The sequence below is a fragment of the Chroicocephalus ridibundus genome, chromosome 10 (genome assembly GCF_963924245.1).
Source record: "Chroicocephalus ridibundus chromosome 10, bChrRid1.1, whole genome shotgun sequence".
NCBI lineage: Eukaryota > Metazoa > Chordata > Aves > Charadriiformes > Laridae > Chroicocephalus > Chroicocephalus ridibundus.
The window spans coordinates 14,529,296-14,549,939 of NC_086293.1; the positions used below are offsets into that span (position 1 = coordinate 14,529,296).

At 42.2% G+C, this 20,644-nt stretch overlaps 1 protein-coding gene across 7 annotated transcripts in view; it reads right to left on the reverse strand.

The window, feature by feature from the left end:
* Positions 1 to 20,644, reverse strand: part of MITF (melanocyte inducing transcription factor) — a 110,524-nt gene that overhangs the window by 52,501 nt on the left and 37,379 nt on the right. For 2 of the 7 annotated variants that reach the window (XM_063347777.1, XM_063347772.1), the window contains exon 1: positions 3,700 to 3,819. The exons of the other annotated variants lie outside the window; for them this stretch is intronic. In XM_063347777.1, coding sequence (XP_063203847.1) covers positions 3,700 to 3,773 — 74 coding nt within the window. In that variant the 5' untranslated portion in view covers positions 3,774 to 3,819. Of the gene's footprint in view, positions 1 to 3,699; positions 3,820 to 20,644 lie in introns of those variants that run through there. 7 annotated transcript variants of the gene reach the window in all.

The window sequence follows — 20,644 nt, forward strand, 5'->3', positions numbered from 1 at the left end:
AACATCTGCTTGCCTGACCAGATGCTCCTGTCACAAGCCAGGTGAAGGAAACTGGGCAAACAGAAGACAGCTCCTGCCATGCAAGATCTATGTTATTTATTCCCCCAGGGGCTGTAAAGCTCCTCCCGTGGGCAGGGTGGTCTCACCACACCACCACTCCGTCCACTCGCAGCACTCAAACGTGGAAAACTCTTTGAAACTTTGGTATCTCAGCCTCTAAGCTTGTCACATGCCCAACATGGACCATCTTCCCGCCCAGCTTCCCCTTCCCCACCTCAACTGCTCCTCTTCTCAACCGCAGGACACTCCGCGCAAAGCTCCAAGATGGAATGGAAGATGGTTTGGGTTTCATCACCACGTACCCTCCGGAGAGCAAACAGGACAAACTTTGTCAGAAATTCAGTTTTCCAATCAAAAAGCAATTAAAAACTTGTTATGTCAAAGGCTTCATCAAGAGAGTTTTGAAAATTTGTATTTTTAAAGCTTCTTGACCTTTACGTGCTGCTGCACAAGCAGACCTTCTCCCATGACTGAGCACGGTGCCATGTACCACGGTACGATCCAGTACCCCGACACGCGGATTCAAAGCTCTCATACGTGAACTGATTCACCCCCGGATTACGTAGAGTTGGTAACAGAGCCCACACATACAACTGATACATGATGTGATTTAGATACTTCCTGCAAACACAGTTTATGGATACCATTTGATTGCAATAAATGAAACCGACTCATCCTTTTAATTGACATATGATTAAACTGGTTATCCATTAGCAGTCTAATAAGCATAGTGTAATACAGACTGAGAGTTATTAGTTATGAGTGCCATGTGCCAATCCAATTAATCATGAAGTGACAACATTTTATTAAATAAGTTTAAATTATATATCCTTTGCATAGATGGCTGGGAAATGTTACTTACTGCATACATAAGTTATAATGCAGATAGCTGTTGCATAATAAAAAGCAACTGATCAGATTAAAACCAAGTTTAATTTTGCTGCCCTCAACTGAAGAGATTACAGAGACCAGACCTGTTAGAGCCTCATCTACCTTCCCAGATGTGTACTGATTATTTTATCTCTGTCTCCTTGGGCAAAAAGACAAACTTGTCTTTTGTTGGTTCGTTTTGTTTTCAGATTCTTATAATTTGATCAAACAAATTCTCTGGTTCCCATGCATTACTTACCCGAGTTGTCTGGTTTACAAACATTATTTTGTATTCTTCTCTGGAGATACTGAACTGGAAAAAATTATTTAACTCAGTTTTGCTTTTTAACTACTGATAGAGAACGTTATTTGGTTTTTTTTAAAGAAAAAATAAAAGCCACCAATATAAAGCTTCTTAGACAAATTATAATAATTAAAGACACAGAGCAACTCCTCAAGCCCAAAGCTTCCTCAGAGATGAACAAGAATTGGATAAAATGCATTAAAAAAAAAAAAAAAAAAGAAGAAAGAGGTTTCAACACCACTTGCTCTGCAGGATTGACTGCCCTGCTATACGCAGAAAAATGGCACACAAGGGAGGCTGTCGCTCTCCTGCATTCATGCCAACCGTTTGTTAATAGGTTAGTCCACAGAGAAATCAGCCAAGAAAAGCAGATTTAGCACCTCAAGAAATCCACTGAGCTGCACCAGCTCTCAGAGGTCAGAGGTAAGAAATAGCACGGGATTTAAATGCTTGTGTTTCATGTTTTACCCTTATCCCATTCATAATTATTTATAGAGAAAAGAAAGCATCCACATTAAGAATCTGACATTAGCATAAAACTATCTTGATCTTTAAAGCAAGCAGATGAGGGGTTGCCAATGTTACAGCTCAAATACTTGGCTTCACCTCCAGAAGACACTATCAGAAGAGACCACAGCTCCCCTTCCAACACCCCTCCTTCTTCAGTGACCTCTGGAGTTTCCTCAAAACTAAGTTTATTTGTCCAGATCCTGTTCTCAGCCTCTCTACCAGGCAGTAAAACCTCAATAAACTTTTTGTTGCCAGTATTCTATATGTGGCAGAAACACCACTTCTAGGAGCATCTAACCTGCCAGCCAGCATCACTCTTTGCCACAGAGGGATGACAGAAAAGGGAAGGATACCAAAAGAACAAAGATAAATGCAAGAGGGAGACAGATTACCCCCCAAAAAACCCCCAAACTCCAAAACAAAAACCACAAACAACAAACAAGCCCGCTATACAAACTCTTCTCCCCTATCTTCAGCTAAAGCAAAGGATTCTAAATACAACAAAACTACTAAGGCATTTTCCCTAGAGCACTTTGGACTTCATTCCTAAAATTTAATAATTGATTGTGGGTTACAGCGATGCTCCGCTCACCACGCCAACTGGCTGGTGCTACTTAAAGTATCAATGTTAAAAAAAACCAAACCAACAGTTGGCGCCTTCCTATGTCCTTTCTTGCCAAGGACAGAGCAATTACATAAACGGTGTGGAGACTTTATCAGCCTTTATAATAAAGCAACGACTGTGTTTCAGGCCTCTGTATGAAAGAAGGTTTCCGCATTTGAAGGTTATGCGTTTAAAGAGCCACACTGGCTGCTGTTGCATCTGCTCCATCATCAAGGTTAACATTTTTCTCTCCCTCCAGTGCCTTCTTATCCCCACCAGAACCTGCTCAGAGCTGCTCTCCTGCAGCAGCACTGCTTACCCTACATCATGGGCTGCACCTGTAGTACAACTTGCAGCCCAACAGGCGTCCATCCATCCATCCACCCACTTGAGCACATGGAGTGCACCTGGTTGGCAGGAGAAAGGAAGAAAAAAAAAAACAAAAAAACAAACCCTCACACATCCACCATGCAGATCTCCTACCCAGGAGCTAAGGGTTTAATTACAAATCAAATTAATTCAGTGGATACACTTGTCTTTAAAGAAAAAAAAAAAAAGCCAAAACCCACCACCAAAAACCAACCACACAAAACACTTCCTTTAATCCTTAGCTAAGAATTTTTTTAATTAGCTGTACACCATTTAGTAGTTTTCCATTTTTCTTCCTGTCTTTTAAACACACCTTCACAAGCTGCTGAACATAATGCTTTCTGAACTTAATGAAAACCTCTCTCATGACCCAGGAGCACTGAGTAAATAATTATTAAGCTTTGGAGGTGGCTCTTGCATGAGTGTTGACTTAATAAAACGCCGTAAGTTGATCTGCTTGAATGCCCATTTACTTGGGGACACAGCTTGCAGTATAGCTTGGAAAGCTTGATCACCACCAGATTAAGGAACAAGGTAAAACTAAATAGGTTCAATCTAGAAGCTGCAAAGGTCGCATTTTACAATCCTTTACTACCATTCCCGTTAGAGGTAGATGAATAATTGCAAACCTAGGATACCCTCAAAGACCTCTATATAATAATCACCATAACATACCAAGTCTTTTTATAACTAAACTGAACCTCTGTTAGCCCAAATGTGTGTTTGCCGTGAAGTTGCAGAAGGATATACATATATATATGTATATATATCTATAATTTTCTTTAAACGTGGAGTATTTTATAAGTCTTCCCCTCATGAAAGTCACCATCGTTATCTCAGCCGGTCAGTCACACCTGCCGTGGCTCTGCACAAGATAGCTCCCAAGCACAGTATTTTTAGCTCCCAGAACACAACCTCCATCCCAACAAATCAATCACACAACCTGCTCACGGTGCCGTCGCTCCCGGAAAGCGCCACTTACAGACAGAAGCTGTCAAAGGGGCAGGGCATGAACATCTGAACTTTAACAGCTTCCATCTTCCCCCCCCCCTTCATGTCCAAGGGCTTTTGCTGAGAACCCTCAGGTGAAAGTCAAGCGGCGTCCTGGCTGGCCCTGTCTCTAGGGGTGGCTCCAGATAAGGACCTGGCAACTCCAATCCCCATGGAGCAGAAACACAGGCAGGTGCCTGGTGCCTGCCAGCACTGCAGACCTGTGCAATCCAGCACCTACCGAGGAGGAGAAGAGAAGGGGGGGTTGAAACAGCCATGCACAACGTCTTCAGAGATCACGAAAGTACTCCGGAACAGCCCAGAAGTTCAGACCCAGCATCTCGCTACATCTTGCCTCACCTGCGTGAGGGTATTGCACAAACTCCTGATGGAGACAGCCCGGAGCAAGGCACGGATCTGCAGCAAGCACGGACAAATGCTCGGCACTGCAGTGGGGCTGAGCGTGATCCTCAGACCCGTCCCCTGGATGAACAACCCGCTGCAGGTCTGGAGAAACGGAAAACGCGGGTTGGCATCGAGAGCACTTCTCCCATTCATTAATTAGGAGAGGTGTGATCAGACCATTAATGCCATCAGACAAGCAGATAAGGGCTGCCTGTAACGGCACAGCTATCTCATGATTTTTATCACCAAAAAGACAAAGGGGAAGGGTGGGTGCAAGACAAGTTTGTTTTCTGGGACATAACTCCTTCATATTCAAGGTTCACTTCGGTGAACTGGAGGTTCATCTCACAAGAGCACTCGGTGTGACGGTGTACACACCCTTTCCCTGTTTTCACTTCTGCTCAAACAGGCTGAATCCTGAATCCCTCAAGCAGAAGAGGAGCAGGCAGGTGAAGACACCTACACACACAAATACCCCAAGCTCCCAAAAACGTTCCATGAAGGGTTAAAAGAATTTAAAACATAGCGGGCTGTGTTACTCAATATTGGTTTGGTGCTCTTCCTCAAACTTTCAAAGCCATTACAAACTTAGAGAAGCCATTACAAAAAAGTAAAGAAAAAGAGAGGTATGAGGTAGATTTGTCTTTCACTGGAAAGCCTGACCTTGTCAAAGGCTTTTTGAACCATTTTTCAGACACCACATCTATGGGTACTTCCCTCTCTAAAGGGCTCTACGCACATTTGCAAAACAAAAAGCCAGATAGCTAAAACAACCAAGAGGAGATAAAAGAAAAAGCGAGGAGATAACACTCCACTAACAAACTCTGTAGTGCTTGATTTTGTAATACAGAATTTACCTTCTTTTATCTGGGTAAATAGAGAAGATAACACTGTCGCCAGAGAGGGAAGATGACGTATGATCACCGCACTTTTTTATACTTTGCAACCATGTAGTGCTCAGATCTGACTCCACATCACCTTTCCACCATATCTTGGTTTAGAAGTTATCTATTGCTTACACGGTGGGATAGCAAGTTTATTCCCAGAGGCAGCCCTGCAGAATACAAGACTCAACCATATTGCGTTCACAGCTTGTCATCGTCATTCGCATGCTCAGAGTCCCTCCCAGCCAAAAAGCCATCATGCTCCTTGAGGCTTACAGTGACCCAGCAATTCCCAGCCTAAACTGTTCCGCTCATCCGAGTTTTCTGCTTACTGACTCCATGGTTACAGCGCTATTCAATGCCTTCCAAAGACAAGGAGGCAGCTCGAAGCTTCATCTTGCGCGGATGACATCCTCGCTCTGGTATGCTGAGCAAACAGGATATTAAGGAGCAAGAGGGAAAGTGTTTATGGAAGATTTGCTTTAAATGATTAAGAACCCCAAACAGTCATACTGAAAACCACAACGTGAATTTAGCGCTCGGTATGTGATAGGTCGGTGTTATCAGCGTATAGGACTGGCTGATTACAGTGAATATTACGTGCACGGGAACAGCCGACCCCCTAGGGCATTACTGCAATAACTAACATTAAAATCACCTTGGACAGATACTATGCGAACTCGCCCTTCAATCTTTAGCCATAGCACTAGCTGTTCGCTACAGGACCCGAGCAGATCAGGGGGTGTCTTCAGCAACTTTTCTTTCTAGCAAAGCAACTCTCCAGACTGCAGAAACCAATTCCTCAGCATCCACACGTATGAAACAAACTTCAATTTTAGAGTACTTAAGCATTGCCCATAGTTCTTCTACATTTTTGGCTATTTGTGGAAGAGTTATTGGGGCAAAGAAGATTGACTTACTGTGCAGGCTGAATGACTTAGGGGGAAAAAAAAGCCTTTTCAGCAACAAGTTACTTTACCATCCATTTGGATATTTACACTGCAACTGTGATTTGCAATTGCAGGACAGACGTACCAGTCTTGCTGCCTTGGGTATTCAAAGCACAGACAGGGAGGTGGGATAAGCTCCAGCTGTCCACGTAAGAAAGCATTACCGATGTTTACAAACTTGGTAATTGAGGCCAAGCAAAACGACTGTCGCTCACCAGAGGAATTGCCCAACTGCAAACAACCATAGAAGATATGACCTTCAGTTCCCTTGCTTAAACCATTCAATGTGACTGACACCATTCCTGACATGGGGCAATATCAAACCAAGGCTCCTGGAGAAAGCAAACCCCAGCAGTTCATCAGGTAGCACTGCTGAGCTACCCGGGATCCAGCAGCATCCTGAGTACAGCCACATCCAGCAATAAGGTCCATCTGTCTCTAAGTACCTATCCCAAATCCCAACCGCTCCCAGTTTGGGGATTTCCCAAGATGGATACGGTTTCTGTGTGCTTCCAACCTTCAGGGGTAGGCTGTGGGTCATGTCAGAACACCCCAGGGACTGCTCTGCAGCTGCACAGGATGGCTGTGGTAGGTCAGTGCAAGTGTTGATTAGAGGACCTCTTCACCTGCCATCCAACAGCTCTAAATTCCATTTTAAGTTCATGACACTGTATGAATGGCAGTCTTTCACAGAAATATGCAGTATTGATTTAAAGGCTGAAGTACTGAGGAACTGGCATCTCCAGGGATTGTTCTGCCAATTCCCTCTCCACCCCCGTAAAAAAAATTCTGCACCTTGTTTCTAGGCAGAAACTGTTCATTAACACCAGAAAGAGGGAAAGAGGAAAACAATTACTTAAATTTGGGATTGCATGTAAATAAAAGAAACACCAAATCAAAAAACATGATACAGAATGAAGTCTCATTCAAAATAAAAACATGCAAGCAACATTTTTACTTCCTGATTTCACAAAGTGTCAAAATATATACAAAAAGATCCTCCTTAATCTATTCATAAGTCTTTTCTTAACACCTCAAATACAGCCCTGCCAATACACAGCCTTAATTTCATTTTGCCATCACCCTTTTGTTCTCCATCTTTCTTATGTTGCATCTAAAAAGCATAAGCTCTTCTCAAAGAGGAGACATCAGGAAAAATCCTCAGAAATAACTTTATGCAACCAAATAAGGTTGCATAAGGAAGAGAAGGTTCCCAGGAGACATTATAGCAGCCTTCCAGTACCTAAAGGGGGCTACAGGAAAGATGGGGGGAACTCTTTATCAGGGAGTGTAGCGATAGGACGAGGGGTAACGGTTTCCAACTGAAAGATTTAGATTAGATATCAGGAAGAAATTTTTCACTCCGAGGGTGGTGAGCCCTGGCCCAGGTTGCCCAGAGAAGCTGTGGCTGCCCCATCCCTGGAGGGGTTCAAGGCCAGGTTGGACGGGGCTTGGAGCAGCCTGGTCTGGTGGGAGGTGTCCCTGCCCAGGGCAGCGGGGTAGGGACTAGGTGATCTTTAAGGTCCCTTCTAACCTAAACCATTCAGTTTTAATGACAACGGAGACATGCTGTCCATGTAACCTGCTGCACGAATACCACTTCTCACTTTTCAAAATACATTACAGCTATTGGTTTATTTTTGAAAAAAAAAAAAAAAAGTGGCCAACTGAAAACTGTTTACAAGCTCTTTTGTTAGACTCTCTTAATCTCTTCTGCACTGCCAGAAGCATAGCACTTGAATGGCTATTTCTGTTCAAAGCTATATTTGTTGTGAACTACTGCAAACTCCTGAATCATGTAAACAGAAGCAAGAGCCAAAAAAGTGTTTCACTGGGCTTGAAGTTCACATCTGCCTTAGTTACTAGGACAAAAAAAAAAAAATAAAGGCAGGCACTTAGTTTATAACCAATAAATCCTGCAAAGACTACAGTTAATCATGAATTCTCGCAACAGGGTTTTGTTTAATCTGGTTTATTTAGCATTTGTGACCTTGGCAAAGTACCTGCGGGAGCACCCACCAATACTGTGGGGCAGCAATTCACACCTTTTGTTATTTTAGGCTCCAGCAGATGACTATACAGCACTACATTACTCAATCAGGTTTATAATCTTGCAGCAGTCACCTGGAAATGATGTGCAGTCCCAGACGTGCTGGAGCCCAGCAGCCAACAGTATTGCTGTCCCTAAAAAACCACATTATAATGGCTCTCAGACTGGGCTTAGTAGCAGCTGCACGTTTCTGCAAAACAAACGCTTGGCAAACATATTGCTGGGAGCAAAATGACCCTCCCGTTTCTTTAGTTTTTTGGTTGAGAAAGGTCAGCACTAGAAACAATCCCCTCACAGCAACTGACCACTTTGGATGCAAACTCACCTTCTATTCCTCCTGATCCTCCTCCAGCAGGAAGAATCCCCAATATTCCCAACACGCTGGAAACCATGAAAAGCCCCAAAACAACAACAAAAACCCATGCAGGTGCTTGATCCCAAATTCCCACAGATTTCAAAGAGCTGCTGTTGCAGGCAGGGACAACTTCTGCCAAGTGGTCTTTGGCACTGGACTACAGAAGAAGTACTATAGGTACAAGGACAAGCAGTATATTTTTGGACAAGAATGGGACATCATAGGTGGATTAAGGAAAAAAAAGTTTCCTTCATTATCCATGGAAAAAAAATCTGGATTAAATCTTAGTAGCTTGTTTTTGCCATAGAACCATTTGCTGAATTCAGAAATTTAGTAGCTGCCTAATATTGAGTTGCCAATATACATCTAATACACTGAAAATATTTTTCCCATACTTTTACAGACGCTGCTGCAAAGCCACATTCAGGAACTGCAATTGGTTTTCCAAGTGTTCAGGGAAAAAAAAAATAGAAAAAGCAATATCTATTTTTTTAGCAACCTCCAGAACAAACAAGAGGATTTGTTATTCTTGATTTATTTTAAAAAGCAGATAATAAAATGCCTTGTCCAGTTATACTTGCATTATCTAACACTTACTGTAGTTTAAGATTGTACACATCAGCCCAGAAGGGTCAAAAGATATTTTACCTTGAAAGTGTTAACCTTATATATTGTTATACTTCTTTGACTCTTCCCTTCACAGAGCTATAACCTGACTATACAATTCCTAATCTTAACAGAAGGATATATATTTGGTTTTGTCTAGAATTGACATTACAGACTACTTAAAACTGTATTAAAGCCGGTATTAACCTCTACATGTGCCAGGGTACAGAAAATGAGCATCAGCTGTCAGAATGCCAAAGTTATTCAATTAACACTTGCACAAGATTTGCAATCCTACTCACAAGTTATGAAAAAAAAAAAAAAGAAAAAAACCAACCATCACTAAAAACCACCACAAGCCCCATGCCTGGACTAGGCAAAGCCATCTACTGTAGGATTGCTTATTTTGCTAGCTCCCAGACATCTCCCTTTCTTTACACACTAGATGGAGCTTTGTCCCCTGGTTCCCCAGCCTGCTGGCTGGCACTCCACAGAGTTAGGGATAAAACGGGTGAAGAGGCAAAGGGTGAACCGCCAACCTCCCACCGGACAAACAGAGCGTGCACAAGCGTCAGGAACAGGAGGAGAGCGACCCAGCATCTGGGCTCTCACCGTGCCCTCCCCGGTCCTGCCCTCCTCCCGCCCCCATTAATCTCTCCTTCGAGCACTGTTTTGTCATTTACAAAGAATCAAAGATGTCAACAACTCCAAATCCCAAACACGCTACAACTTCTACCAGCCTCTGCTATGGCAAAAGAGGCACTGTCTCAAGTTCCCACCACATTAAAATTACATTGCTATTTCTCCCCCTATAAAGGGACAGCATTTAAGCTTATTAGCAGATTACATACCTAAACTGCTCACTGGCTTTTCTGTACCCCTCTTTATATTCCGATATATATTTTCTTGTACCCCTCTTTATATCCCCACATATTTTCAATCTTCTATCTCCTCTCTAGTAACCTGAAACATCTGTACCTAATGCCTCTGCTAAGGCTCCAGACTTGGATCCATTGACACTTCTGGGAAACAACTCCTTGATTAGAGCAAAATTCCCCTTTACTTGTGTCTGCTGGATTCGGTCTATATTGTTTCAGAACATAGTTCAGGAGAAAACCAGCTCATCCTTCTGGTAAGCTGCCACAAGTCCATTAGGATCTCTCAAAGCACAACAGGATATGGTCCGTCATCGGTATTTCTATGATGAATTTAAACTCCATGGGACAGAGGAGAGCCCAGGGGAATGAGTCACTCCTAATGGCACAAGTGTCCAGCATTGCAACCCAAGCATAAAAAGTAGCAGCCTCAGGCTCTATCAGACAAGGTAACACCAGAGAGGATGGAGAAGCACCAGTGTCCATAGTCCAAGACATCTGTTTAAGACCTTGCAGGCAAGGGGTCCTGCCTGGGCCCCTCTGCTGAAGAACAAGGAGCTGAGATTGAAGTGACAAAAGAAAGAAGAACCCACTTTTTAGTGGGAAGCTAAAGAAAAGTTTGGCATTTTAATTTCACAAAATGGAGGTTGACAGGGATGAGTGTTGCTGTCTATAAATACAGCAGAGAAACAAACACCCAGGAGAGAACAACCCTGGCATTTCACCAAGTGATATGAACCAGCTACGAACAAGATTAAACTGGTACCAGCAGTCTCATTCTGAGAAGTCCAGTCCTGAAACCAATTCCAACTGGAGGACTGGCAAAGGAACAACTTGCTTCTTTTCAGATAAAGAACTTGTTGCCTAATCAAAGTAGGTCACTGTGGAACGAAGCAGCGAATTACAGGCCACAGAAGATGCCCTCCAGCCAAAAGCTCCAACAGGACAGATGCAGGACAAAGCAAGCTCTTTGGCAGAGCATATATACCTGAAGTAGTGCTGGAATATAGTAATGCACACAACTGGAGCTGTTGCCTTCACATATGAATCCTTCTAGAAGGCACCATGCTAGCTTGAACAGACTTCTCAGCAGGTCCCACCAAAACAAAGATGCTCTTCTAGATCTACCAGCCTATCCAGACCCTAACGAAACATTCCTCATCATCTGGCACACTGGGAAACATTCCTCATCTGGCACACTGGGTTGGCTAGAAAGCAAGTGTCAGCAGTCACCATGCTGCAATTTCTTGGAAGTCCTCTCTTCCCCCTCGCCCCCACCTTCAAGGACACTTTTGCCCGTATCCTCTCCCACGTTAGCCCAGCTGAGTGAGCCAGAGTTCAGAAGTGTTGAATTGAAGCAGTAAATAAGACCTCAAAAATGTGACCCCTCCTTTCTAACTAATTTAGAAATAACTGGAGTGCCTATGTCACCACTTTGCAAGTAAGTGACTACAGTTTAGCTGACTCCACCTTTTGTGTCTGGCTGCTACACTATTCCCCAGATTTCTGCAATGAACCAAGCAGAGACCAGGGGGGTCCAGTGCTTCCTTAATTTGGGACAGCCACATGTTGAAATGGAGTAAGTCAATGGGCAAAACTAATTTCAGGTACTACCATTAGGAAAAGGTCTGAGAATAGGCTCCAAATAAAGATCATTTTTGAAATGCAAGGAGCTCCTCCAAGTCAATATTTCTTAAATAGGCAAAAACTCCCATCAAGCGGTACAAATAACTGACATAATAGTGCAAAAAGCAAGCTAGAGATAGAAAACTGTGGGAGCAGGTGATGAAAAGGAGAAGCTGTTACTTGTTCACATCGGAACAATCACCCTTGGTTCCTATTTTCTTTCTGTTGACCACACCACATTATTCACTTTAACTGGCCCACAGAGTCAGCATCAAGAAGTTTTGCCGAAACCAAATATTGTTCAAGTAGGTCACCAGTTTTGAGCAAAAATATTTGCTTGTTTATTCAGTCACAGAACAAAATAAAAATAGGAAAATAAATAAAAGATACATCAGTAGATGTATACTTTCTTGTCCTAGGCAGCCTCCCCTGGTTTCCAGCCTGGAGGTACCCTCTAGCAGTCCAGACTGGCCAGTCAATTTAAGTATTATTTCAGGTCAAGATGTTTATAACACGCATATAACTTACAGCAGACTTTGACAGAGGAAGAAAACTCACATTCCCTTCCAGGGAGTTTGCTTTGCAAGGAGAACAAAGCCAATTTACCTTCAAGAGTCTTAACATCACACCTCCATTTGCCCACCACTTTCTGCCATCCTGAAAAGCTGGAGCTCTCATGTTTTAACCTACCAGGCTACATAGGCTAATCTAATCTGTAGAAGCTCACCTGCCCTTCCTCTCCTGATTGACAACCGATAACCCAAAGACTAGGGGTTCACCTCAACAACAACATAAATCCAAGAAATACCTACTACAAAAAGAGAAAACTTGAAGTAGATAGAAGGCACGCAGAGAATCAGTCCAGAGCAGGTTTAAGAGGGACACCTTTCAAAGACAAAGACAGCAGCTGAAGGGTCCAACAGCCACACATCACCTAACAAAGATGCCATCACCCACAAGGACTGCAAGGATTTTGAGCAGAGCCCCTTAGGGGACTTAACTTGGGGATGCACCGCCTTTACTAGGCAGGACTTGAAACCACATCTCTAAATCCCAGTATCATCCATCCTCTGCAGCCAACAGTCATGTGTCTTTCATCATGCTACCTGGCATTGACAAGCAACACAAGACATAACTGAAGGTGAACCTGCCAGGCTCTTGCAACACCTATTCCCAAGTTTAGCAGAGAACTCTTTCAGCTGTTACATCAAACCCCTGGCATCCCATTACTGTTCAACGTCCTGGACTCGCCATCCAAAATTTCCACTGAAGTTCAAAAGTGGAGCAGAATGAAAACACCTTCACTAGCCACGTTATTCCCAGCCTGGGAACAAAGAACTTCAGCCTCCGGTGCTCTTTTAATACAGTCTAATTTATTATGAAAAAAAAGTAATAATTAAGAAGTACACAAAACCAAAGTATGCAACCTGAAAAACACCCTCCTGTCTGGCAGAGCAAGTGCTTTCTAAAGACACTTACATTAGTTCATGCTGCTAGAATTGTTGTTTTAGAAAATAACTGGGAGAAAGCTGAGACCATCTACAAAATACACAGCAGTGTTAAGGTGAAAACGCTCCATTGAAAAAAAAAACATAAAGCAGATCAAATGCATTAGATAATATGTTCTACTGATTAAGTCCATATACAAAGTTGTTTGAAACTGAAGTCTTTAATATTTGAAAGCTTATGTATTAGTTTTTAACAATCAAACAAGTGTTTAGTACTACTAAAAAGCCAGCACATTAAATCTTTCCAGACTGGGTTTCAAAAATTCCCCTGAAACAAGAGCAAAAAAGCCCTAAGCAGAAAAAAAAAAAAAATTAATAACCCATCCCACCACACACCTCCGCAGAACCAGCACCAGGTAAGTTGAGAATTGCCAAGTCAGCTAGAATAATGCCATTCCCAGGCCAAAGGGGTTTGGTTTGTAAACAGGTCCAAGACCTTGGTAGTGTAGTAGCCTGGAATAGGACTGGAAATGAAAGCACCAGCGAGTGCCAGCAAGGGAGGCACTCAAGACTCTGATATCAACAGTTTTACAAGCAATAAAACAGCCTTACAGTTATTACTTCAGGTAAGTTGTATCCTTCCATATTAAAGGAAAACCTTGATATACTGCCATAAAAAAAGTGCAATAAAAGGCTACTGAGGTTCCAGTGAATGCAGAAGATCGCAGTTTGAGAGGGTGAAAAGCCCTCTCCATGCCCACATGCAAGTAACGGACTGAAGCTGCTAGAAATGGTCCGATTCACCTCTAGGAGAGGACCATGGTACTTCCAACACAGTCTAAGGAAAATAAGTTGAGAGTAGCCTCCTCAAAACAAAACTAAGCCACGAAAATCCCCAAACCACTCACTAAACCATGGCAACTCCTCAGGTATTACTGTAAGGATTACATATTATTACAGGAATAACTCATGGCTAACACCCATTTTCCAACATCACACTCCTGTGCTGATACTCTCCATAGGAACAAAAAGGTGCACCCCCCAATCTTGCTTCCCTGCCAGAGGTACACAGACACCACGCTCCAGAAAACCTAAAGTCAATTTTGTCAGAAATTGGCCAGCATGTTCTACATTTATCTGCAGCAGCTTAAAACCCCAGTTTCTAACTAATACATTGTTTAGCACTGCATTATTCCACAGTGGCACCATTTTATCAGCTATCCGTGTACCACCCTCCAAGAAGCAATATCCAGGAGTTTTTCTGTAACAGTGTTTTCCATTATAACCAGAGCAGCAAAAGAAAAATTGATATTGGCAGAGAAGTGCTAAAATCATCTATAGCAAAGTCCATCTTCATAATTTTTCATTTGAGATTAAATGCAATTAAACTCTTTGGAACTAATAAGTCAAATAAGAAAATGCAAGATGGGACCCACCGTGCATGCATTTTTGTATTGGTTAACTTTTCACGTGCATAAAAATTTAAACAGCGAAGTTCAAGCCAGAATGGTTAAATCACATACTTCCCTCATTTCAATTAAAAGGTGCATGTAACTATTTCCAATGAGTTTGGGAACCTACAGATGCATGGGAAGAAGACAAGGAAATTAAAAAAAAAAAAAAAAAAAAAAAAACAACAAAAAAAAACACACCACACACAAAAAAGCCCCCAACAACAAAAAACGAAGATACCTACAGAAAATAGATTTAAACCTGCATTTCTGCATAGCAATGAAACAACATGCTGCTTGGAAACATCCTTCCACTCCTATTTAACATAATGGTGGTATGAATTGCTGCCAAAGTAAACTTCAAAAATTTGTTTGCCATGGAGGAAACCCAAGCAAACCGAAGTTTTATGCATAGAATCCCTTTTCAAGAGTGCGAAGGTTTCTTTGTTCCCGTTAGCACCAGGTCATTTCAAACTTTTATGTCTACGTATTTTATTGTGCTTGCAAAACCTTTGTTAAGAAGAAAAAAGAAAACTGGAAGATTAAAAATTAAAAAACTTCACTCCTGAAAATAAAAAAGCCCTGCTAAATGCCCCGTGTAACTATATCACCAAGTGCAACATTTTTCCTATTCTATCAGTCTACTCCCAAAAGCTTGGCATCTGAAAGCAAAATATTATTTCATGTAGCGAAGAGAGAAGATATGTTTTTTGAAAAAATGTTTGTACAGAATCCAGGAAAAATACGTATTTACAATTTTAATAAAAGTAAAATACAAATTACTCTTAAATGGCAGTTTCTGACCATTAACAACCGTAAATACAGATAAGACCTTTTATTCAACTATCATGCTAAACTTCAAGGTTCTGTAAGCAGCCCGATAAAGCAGCCCAATTATTCCTCCCTTGCTTATCTGTTATCTAAAAACCACAGACAATATCATTTCAGACACCAGAAAAATACTTGGAACTTTCTACACTGTGGCTTCAGCCACCCCAACACATCTCTGTACAAACATGAGTTTTCCTTCTCCATCCTTGCTTTCCATTTAGGTCTTCCATGGTTTTAAGTCCATATCTTCAGCATACAGATGTCTAAGCAAACAGCAATTTCTGAAAGTTACTTCAGAAAGTTTAACATTACTTATTCAAGATATTTCTCGTGGTATTTGTCCTAGGAGCCTTAGGATTTAACCTCAAATTGCAAGGTCAGACTCCTAACTGCAGCAGGATTGGGGAGAAAAAGAGGCTGATTTTAATGAGATTATTAGACAGCAAACTTTCACTAAGCATTTAATTACAACACTAAATTCAAGCATACATTCATGCAGCACATTTTAACCAAGTTTAGCTAGGACATGGTCCCAAACCCAAGGAAATCAATAGAAGTATTTCATTCTTCCTTCCCATGGACTAACTAACACCCTTTTGATGCAGCCGGCATTTGACTACAGCATTTCCAGGTGAAAACTTGCCTGCCCTCACTGCCTATTTGAGGAAACTGCACCAAAATGGCAATGGCACAGCAGCGTCGACCCCATAGCATCAGTTCTGCAGCCCACAGCATTTGCAACGGAGCGAACCACGGACCAGCTAGCTGAACATTAAAGCACATACAAAGGTCTTGTGCATGCCTGTTAGGCTGTTTTGTAGAAGGAAAAAGAAAGGAGCAAAGAAATATTTACCACCTTGTGTGAGTTTGGGGTTTTTTTTTGTTGTCGTTGTTGTTAAGGCTGATAATTTCTTAATTTTATTGCTATCTGGGCCAGGAGTGGAGTGGGCAGAAAAAAATTTAAATAAATCCTACAACACTGTTTGTTCTCCAACTCCTGTGAGCCAGCTGAGGAGCAGACATGCAAACGCAACCCCAGGCCGGCACCGGACGTGACAATTGCTCTGTACAACCCTGCTGCAGCAGAGAGAAGAAAAAGGACCGAGAACTTACCCAGGGGATTCATTCTTTCTCGTTTCAATCCAGCAAAGCAAGAACTCACCGGGAACCGTGCTCCTAATGGCCACAAAACCAAGACTAGACAGAAAGGACTTAGTAAGCACCGGCTTCCAGAAACTGCACTTCCAGTCCTACCATCCACCTCCTAACCCCGCTGCTGCATTTGTGGCTGCCTTTGTTAGAATACTTCTGCAAATGAAAACAGATGAGTAACTATTGCTGCTTTAGCAAACTCCCAAGCCCGTGGTCACTAATAATAGCTTTGTTCCTTTTATTACTAAACAAAACCAAAAAAAAAAAAGTTTAAATGCTTGTATAAAATGCACATTGCTGAATGTTTTCTTTCATTGATCCAGTGCCGTTTCCCATATGAGCTTAGGCCCAGGTCCCTCAAACAATTTATGTGGATCAACACGACGCGGAACAACCTCAGGCTTGTTGAAGGGGCGTCCCTCACAAAAAAATTTAAAAATAATCAGGTTTTGTGCTCCTTCACTTGAGCTATTAAGAGCTATTAAAAAAATCTGAGCAGGGATATTCCCACTTTTTTGCACAAACTTGAACCCAAATGCAGATCTGAGCTCTCTGGTATGCGACATCCTGGAGCTTATGAATTCAGAAAGGCAAAGGTGCTTTGGCAGGCTGAGCTCCCGGCTCGCCGCCAGCTCCCGCTCCACTCCGGGAACCACGGGAGGGAAAGGGCGGTGTGCGGGAAGAGAAAGGGGAGAAGGGCAACACAAGGAAGAAAATGGAGAGGGTATGAAGCCATTGCTGTGAAATGACTTTAGGGAATGATGATGAGAAAGCCTTCCCCTGCACAAACCCCAAACTGGTTCACTACTGGTAAGAAGAAAAAAAAAAAAAAAAAGAAGAAAAAAAGAAAAGAAAAACCACCACAAAAAAAAGTTTTGTTAAAAAATTCTGATTTTTCTCCCTAGAATCAAATCAATTACAGCAACTCCTAAAAGCAACGGAAATAACTGGCTTGAAAAATCACTCCTTATCAGAAAGTCTGCCATGCTTCTACCTGAGGGAGCCTCACACTGCACACCCCCTTGGGACGGGGTCTGCCACAGCCTCCCCTTCTTCCCCAGGGCCGGGCTCTCAGCTGCTCTGCTCTGGCACGCAGGTTTTCACCCTGACCGTGGGTTCAACCATAGCACCGCCAAGCCCAGGGCCTCCGTTAGCATGCACGATGTCCCTGGGAAATGGCTCAGAGCAGCTGGGCTTTGGCCGCCCATGCTGGAAGGCAAGTAGACATCAAGAAAAAAAAAAAAAAAGATATTGAATATTTAAAAGTTAGGCCACAGCGTTTTCATATTGTTAACATCCTTAAGCTTCCAGTGCTTTTTAATTTATTAATTTCTATTATTGGGTTGACGTTGCTGAATAATCCCTAGCACCGCATGGCAAGTGTTGTTTTTTTAACAGGATGTAACCAAGCCAGAAGCAGCGCAAGCATCCTCTTGTTCTTGTGCGAGCCCTTTTTTTTTTTTCTAGTTTATTTGAACAATGGCACCATGAAACAGCTTACAATAATGACTGTTACAAAATAGGAAGCTGAATTATTAGGCAAGCTTCGCCTGCGTAACTCAATCAGCCCAGGGAGGATATGACAGGCACAATGAAGACAAAGGGCTGGACTCAGTGACCCCAGGCATCTCTTTCAGGACTCGGTTTCTGCAACTGAGTTATTTAAGAGTTGAAGTTTGCTTTTGCTCATTTATCAGATGCACCATTCCTGTAACTGCGGCAGCAAAGCACAGGCACTTCGCAAGAAAGCGGATCACCAAGCGAGCTCACAGAAAGCAAATACTTTGGAGAGACTGTGATGAGAACTTTACCTGAAAATAAGTTTCAAAATGGAAAACCAAAATTTAGTATTTAATCTCTTTAGCATACAAGAGGCACACACAGTGGGACAGGTACATAGTAACTTAAGCAAATAGCCAAGCCCAGCTCTTGCAAACCAACAAAAGAAAAAGCAACCCTGTTAAAAGTGGCCTTTAAGTAGCACCAACATTATTTTAGTTGCAAGATTCAAAGGCACAGAATACCTACAAAGAGTATCACCGGGACCTGCTCCGGGGTGATACACTTTGGACCAGATGATCAGTAACGGAAGGCTGACACCCGCCATCCTGACATTACAATAACCCTACTGAAACTATGAAAATCAGGATTAAGTGCTCATCTGAGCAATACTTCTGTAGATAACTGCAACACAAGTGACTGAGCAACAGCAATACAGGAACCTGTAAGTGAATCATTAACGAGCAATGATTTCTCCATTACTCACCATAGATATAGAGTTACTGCGGCCAAGATTTGTTTCTAAAAAAAGGGAACAGCCAACAACATGAGCACTAACACATTCATCAAAGCTCAACACAACGTAGGAAGGAAAGAGGAAGGCACGGCTATCGGTCAGTCTTTGTCCAAAAGAGCGGTTCATCGAGGAAGGCTCCATGGAGCAGAGCAGCAGCGCTGGAGCAGCATCGCACACCATCTCCTTCCACTGGGGTCCTGTTCAGGGGCTCAGGTCAACTGGTTATTGCTTTTGCATTACACCAAGAAATTATTAACTCAATTCTACAAAAGCCATGCATCTTAGCGATACAGATCAATAGCCAACAACCTAAATGTCCACAGTTTGACCTCTAGGCAAGGGTTTCCATACCTCTTTACCCACATTCTACAGTAAACACTCCCAATACATTTTCTCCAAGCATTTGCAGTCTATGCTACTGAAAATAAGCAACAGGAGAACCGAGCTGACATTCTCAGCCAATCTTTAGGCAAGATTAGCAGGCAATTAAAGCTGTTGTATGAGGAATTTTAAGTGCTCTACGACTTCATGCCAAACAAGAGCTAGTCAAGCACTGGAATTTATTTTTTACAATTCTGTTCTATGCAGAAACAGAAGAGAAATTTAAAGAGAAGATTTCTGAAGCAAGGATTCAACCAATTACCAAAACATCTATTATAGCTTAAATACTAATATATGCTGAAAGAAATTCTGCGTGCAAAAAGGACATGCAAAGCATTCTGATTGCTTCCTACCAAAGATGTCAAAGTCAATGTATTCTTAACAAAACATTTCAATTTCAACTGACCGGGTGGGTGGGGGTGGGTGGTTATCATTTTTTGTTGTTTTGTTGGCTAAACTTAATTAACAATTATGTTAATTGCACCCCAGCCAGTTCGGGTGCAGCACAGCCAGGGAACACTTTTGAAGCCCACTTTTGAGAACCAAATCTCAGCCCCAGAAGCAAATGACTTCTTTGCCACCAATTGCCTACAACCAGATCCACCAGGACAGGTAGCAGAGAACACAGATCTTGTCCCAAGAGTTGATCATTTAGTTCCAGCTACACCTCTTCATTAAGCTGCCACAAAAACTAGAGAGAACAACAGAGAAAGCCATGCATTTCACGGGGAGGCTGAGTTACAAGAAGAGAAGTTTGTTTTTGAAACAAGGAAATAAAGTAGATTTTGTAAACTGTCAGCCACAGCAACAATTGCCCAGCCTGCATGGGTTTGATAATATGGGTTGAAATTAATTATTTTCATAAACACACCGACTGGAGCAGAAAAAAAACCCATCACAATAAACAAAGCGAGTAAAAGAAGTTAAATAAGGGAACTGAAGCCTGAGCTACAGTTTCAGACTGATCTGCTCTTCATATAAACAACGCTCTAGTTGGAGATTAGGGGCAAGAAATAAGAACTCATTAGCTCTTCTTCAAGGTTCATGATTCAAATCTGACAAAACACACACTTCAGTGTTTCCAAGCTTAAAGAAAATTCCAGCAGGGTCATGGAAGATGCTATTTATAGCTGGCTTAATCTCTGTGCACTCAAATACAGCTTTTGTACATACACATATTTTGTTAGCACTTAAAGAAAAAAAAAAATCTCCGCTACTGAAAACTTAATCATCCACAAGTTCTGAAAATGCAAATGAGTTTTCTTCTTAATATTAGCTGCTCCTGACTAAACTGTACTGAAAACCAGCCTATAGTTTTCGCAGCCGGAACAGTGTACTGGAAAAAATGGGTCCTGGAAAATATTCAGTGGCAAAACTGAGAAAGAAGAATGTGGAAAGTTACCAGCAATTAATTTCTTCAATAGGAACCAAACTCTTCCCACCCTCAATGTACCTATCAGTACAGCTGAGATTGTTCTGAAACCTGGAACGTTCAGGCAGTGAAATGCATTGGGAAATGTCCAGCACTGACAGCTGGAAGGAGAGGCCACAGCCCCACAGCTCTGGTCTGTAAGGTCATTCTGCGAACATAAGTATTGCTAAGCCCTCTGACAAAAAGAAATACATT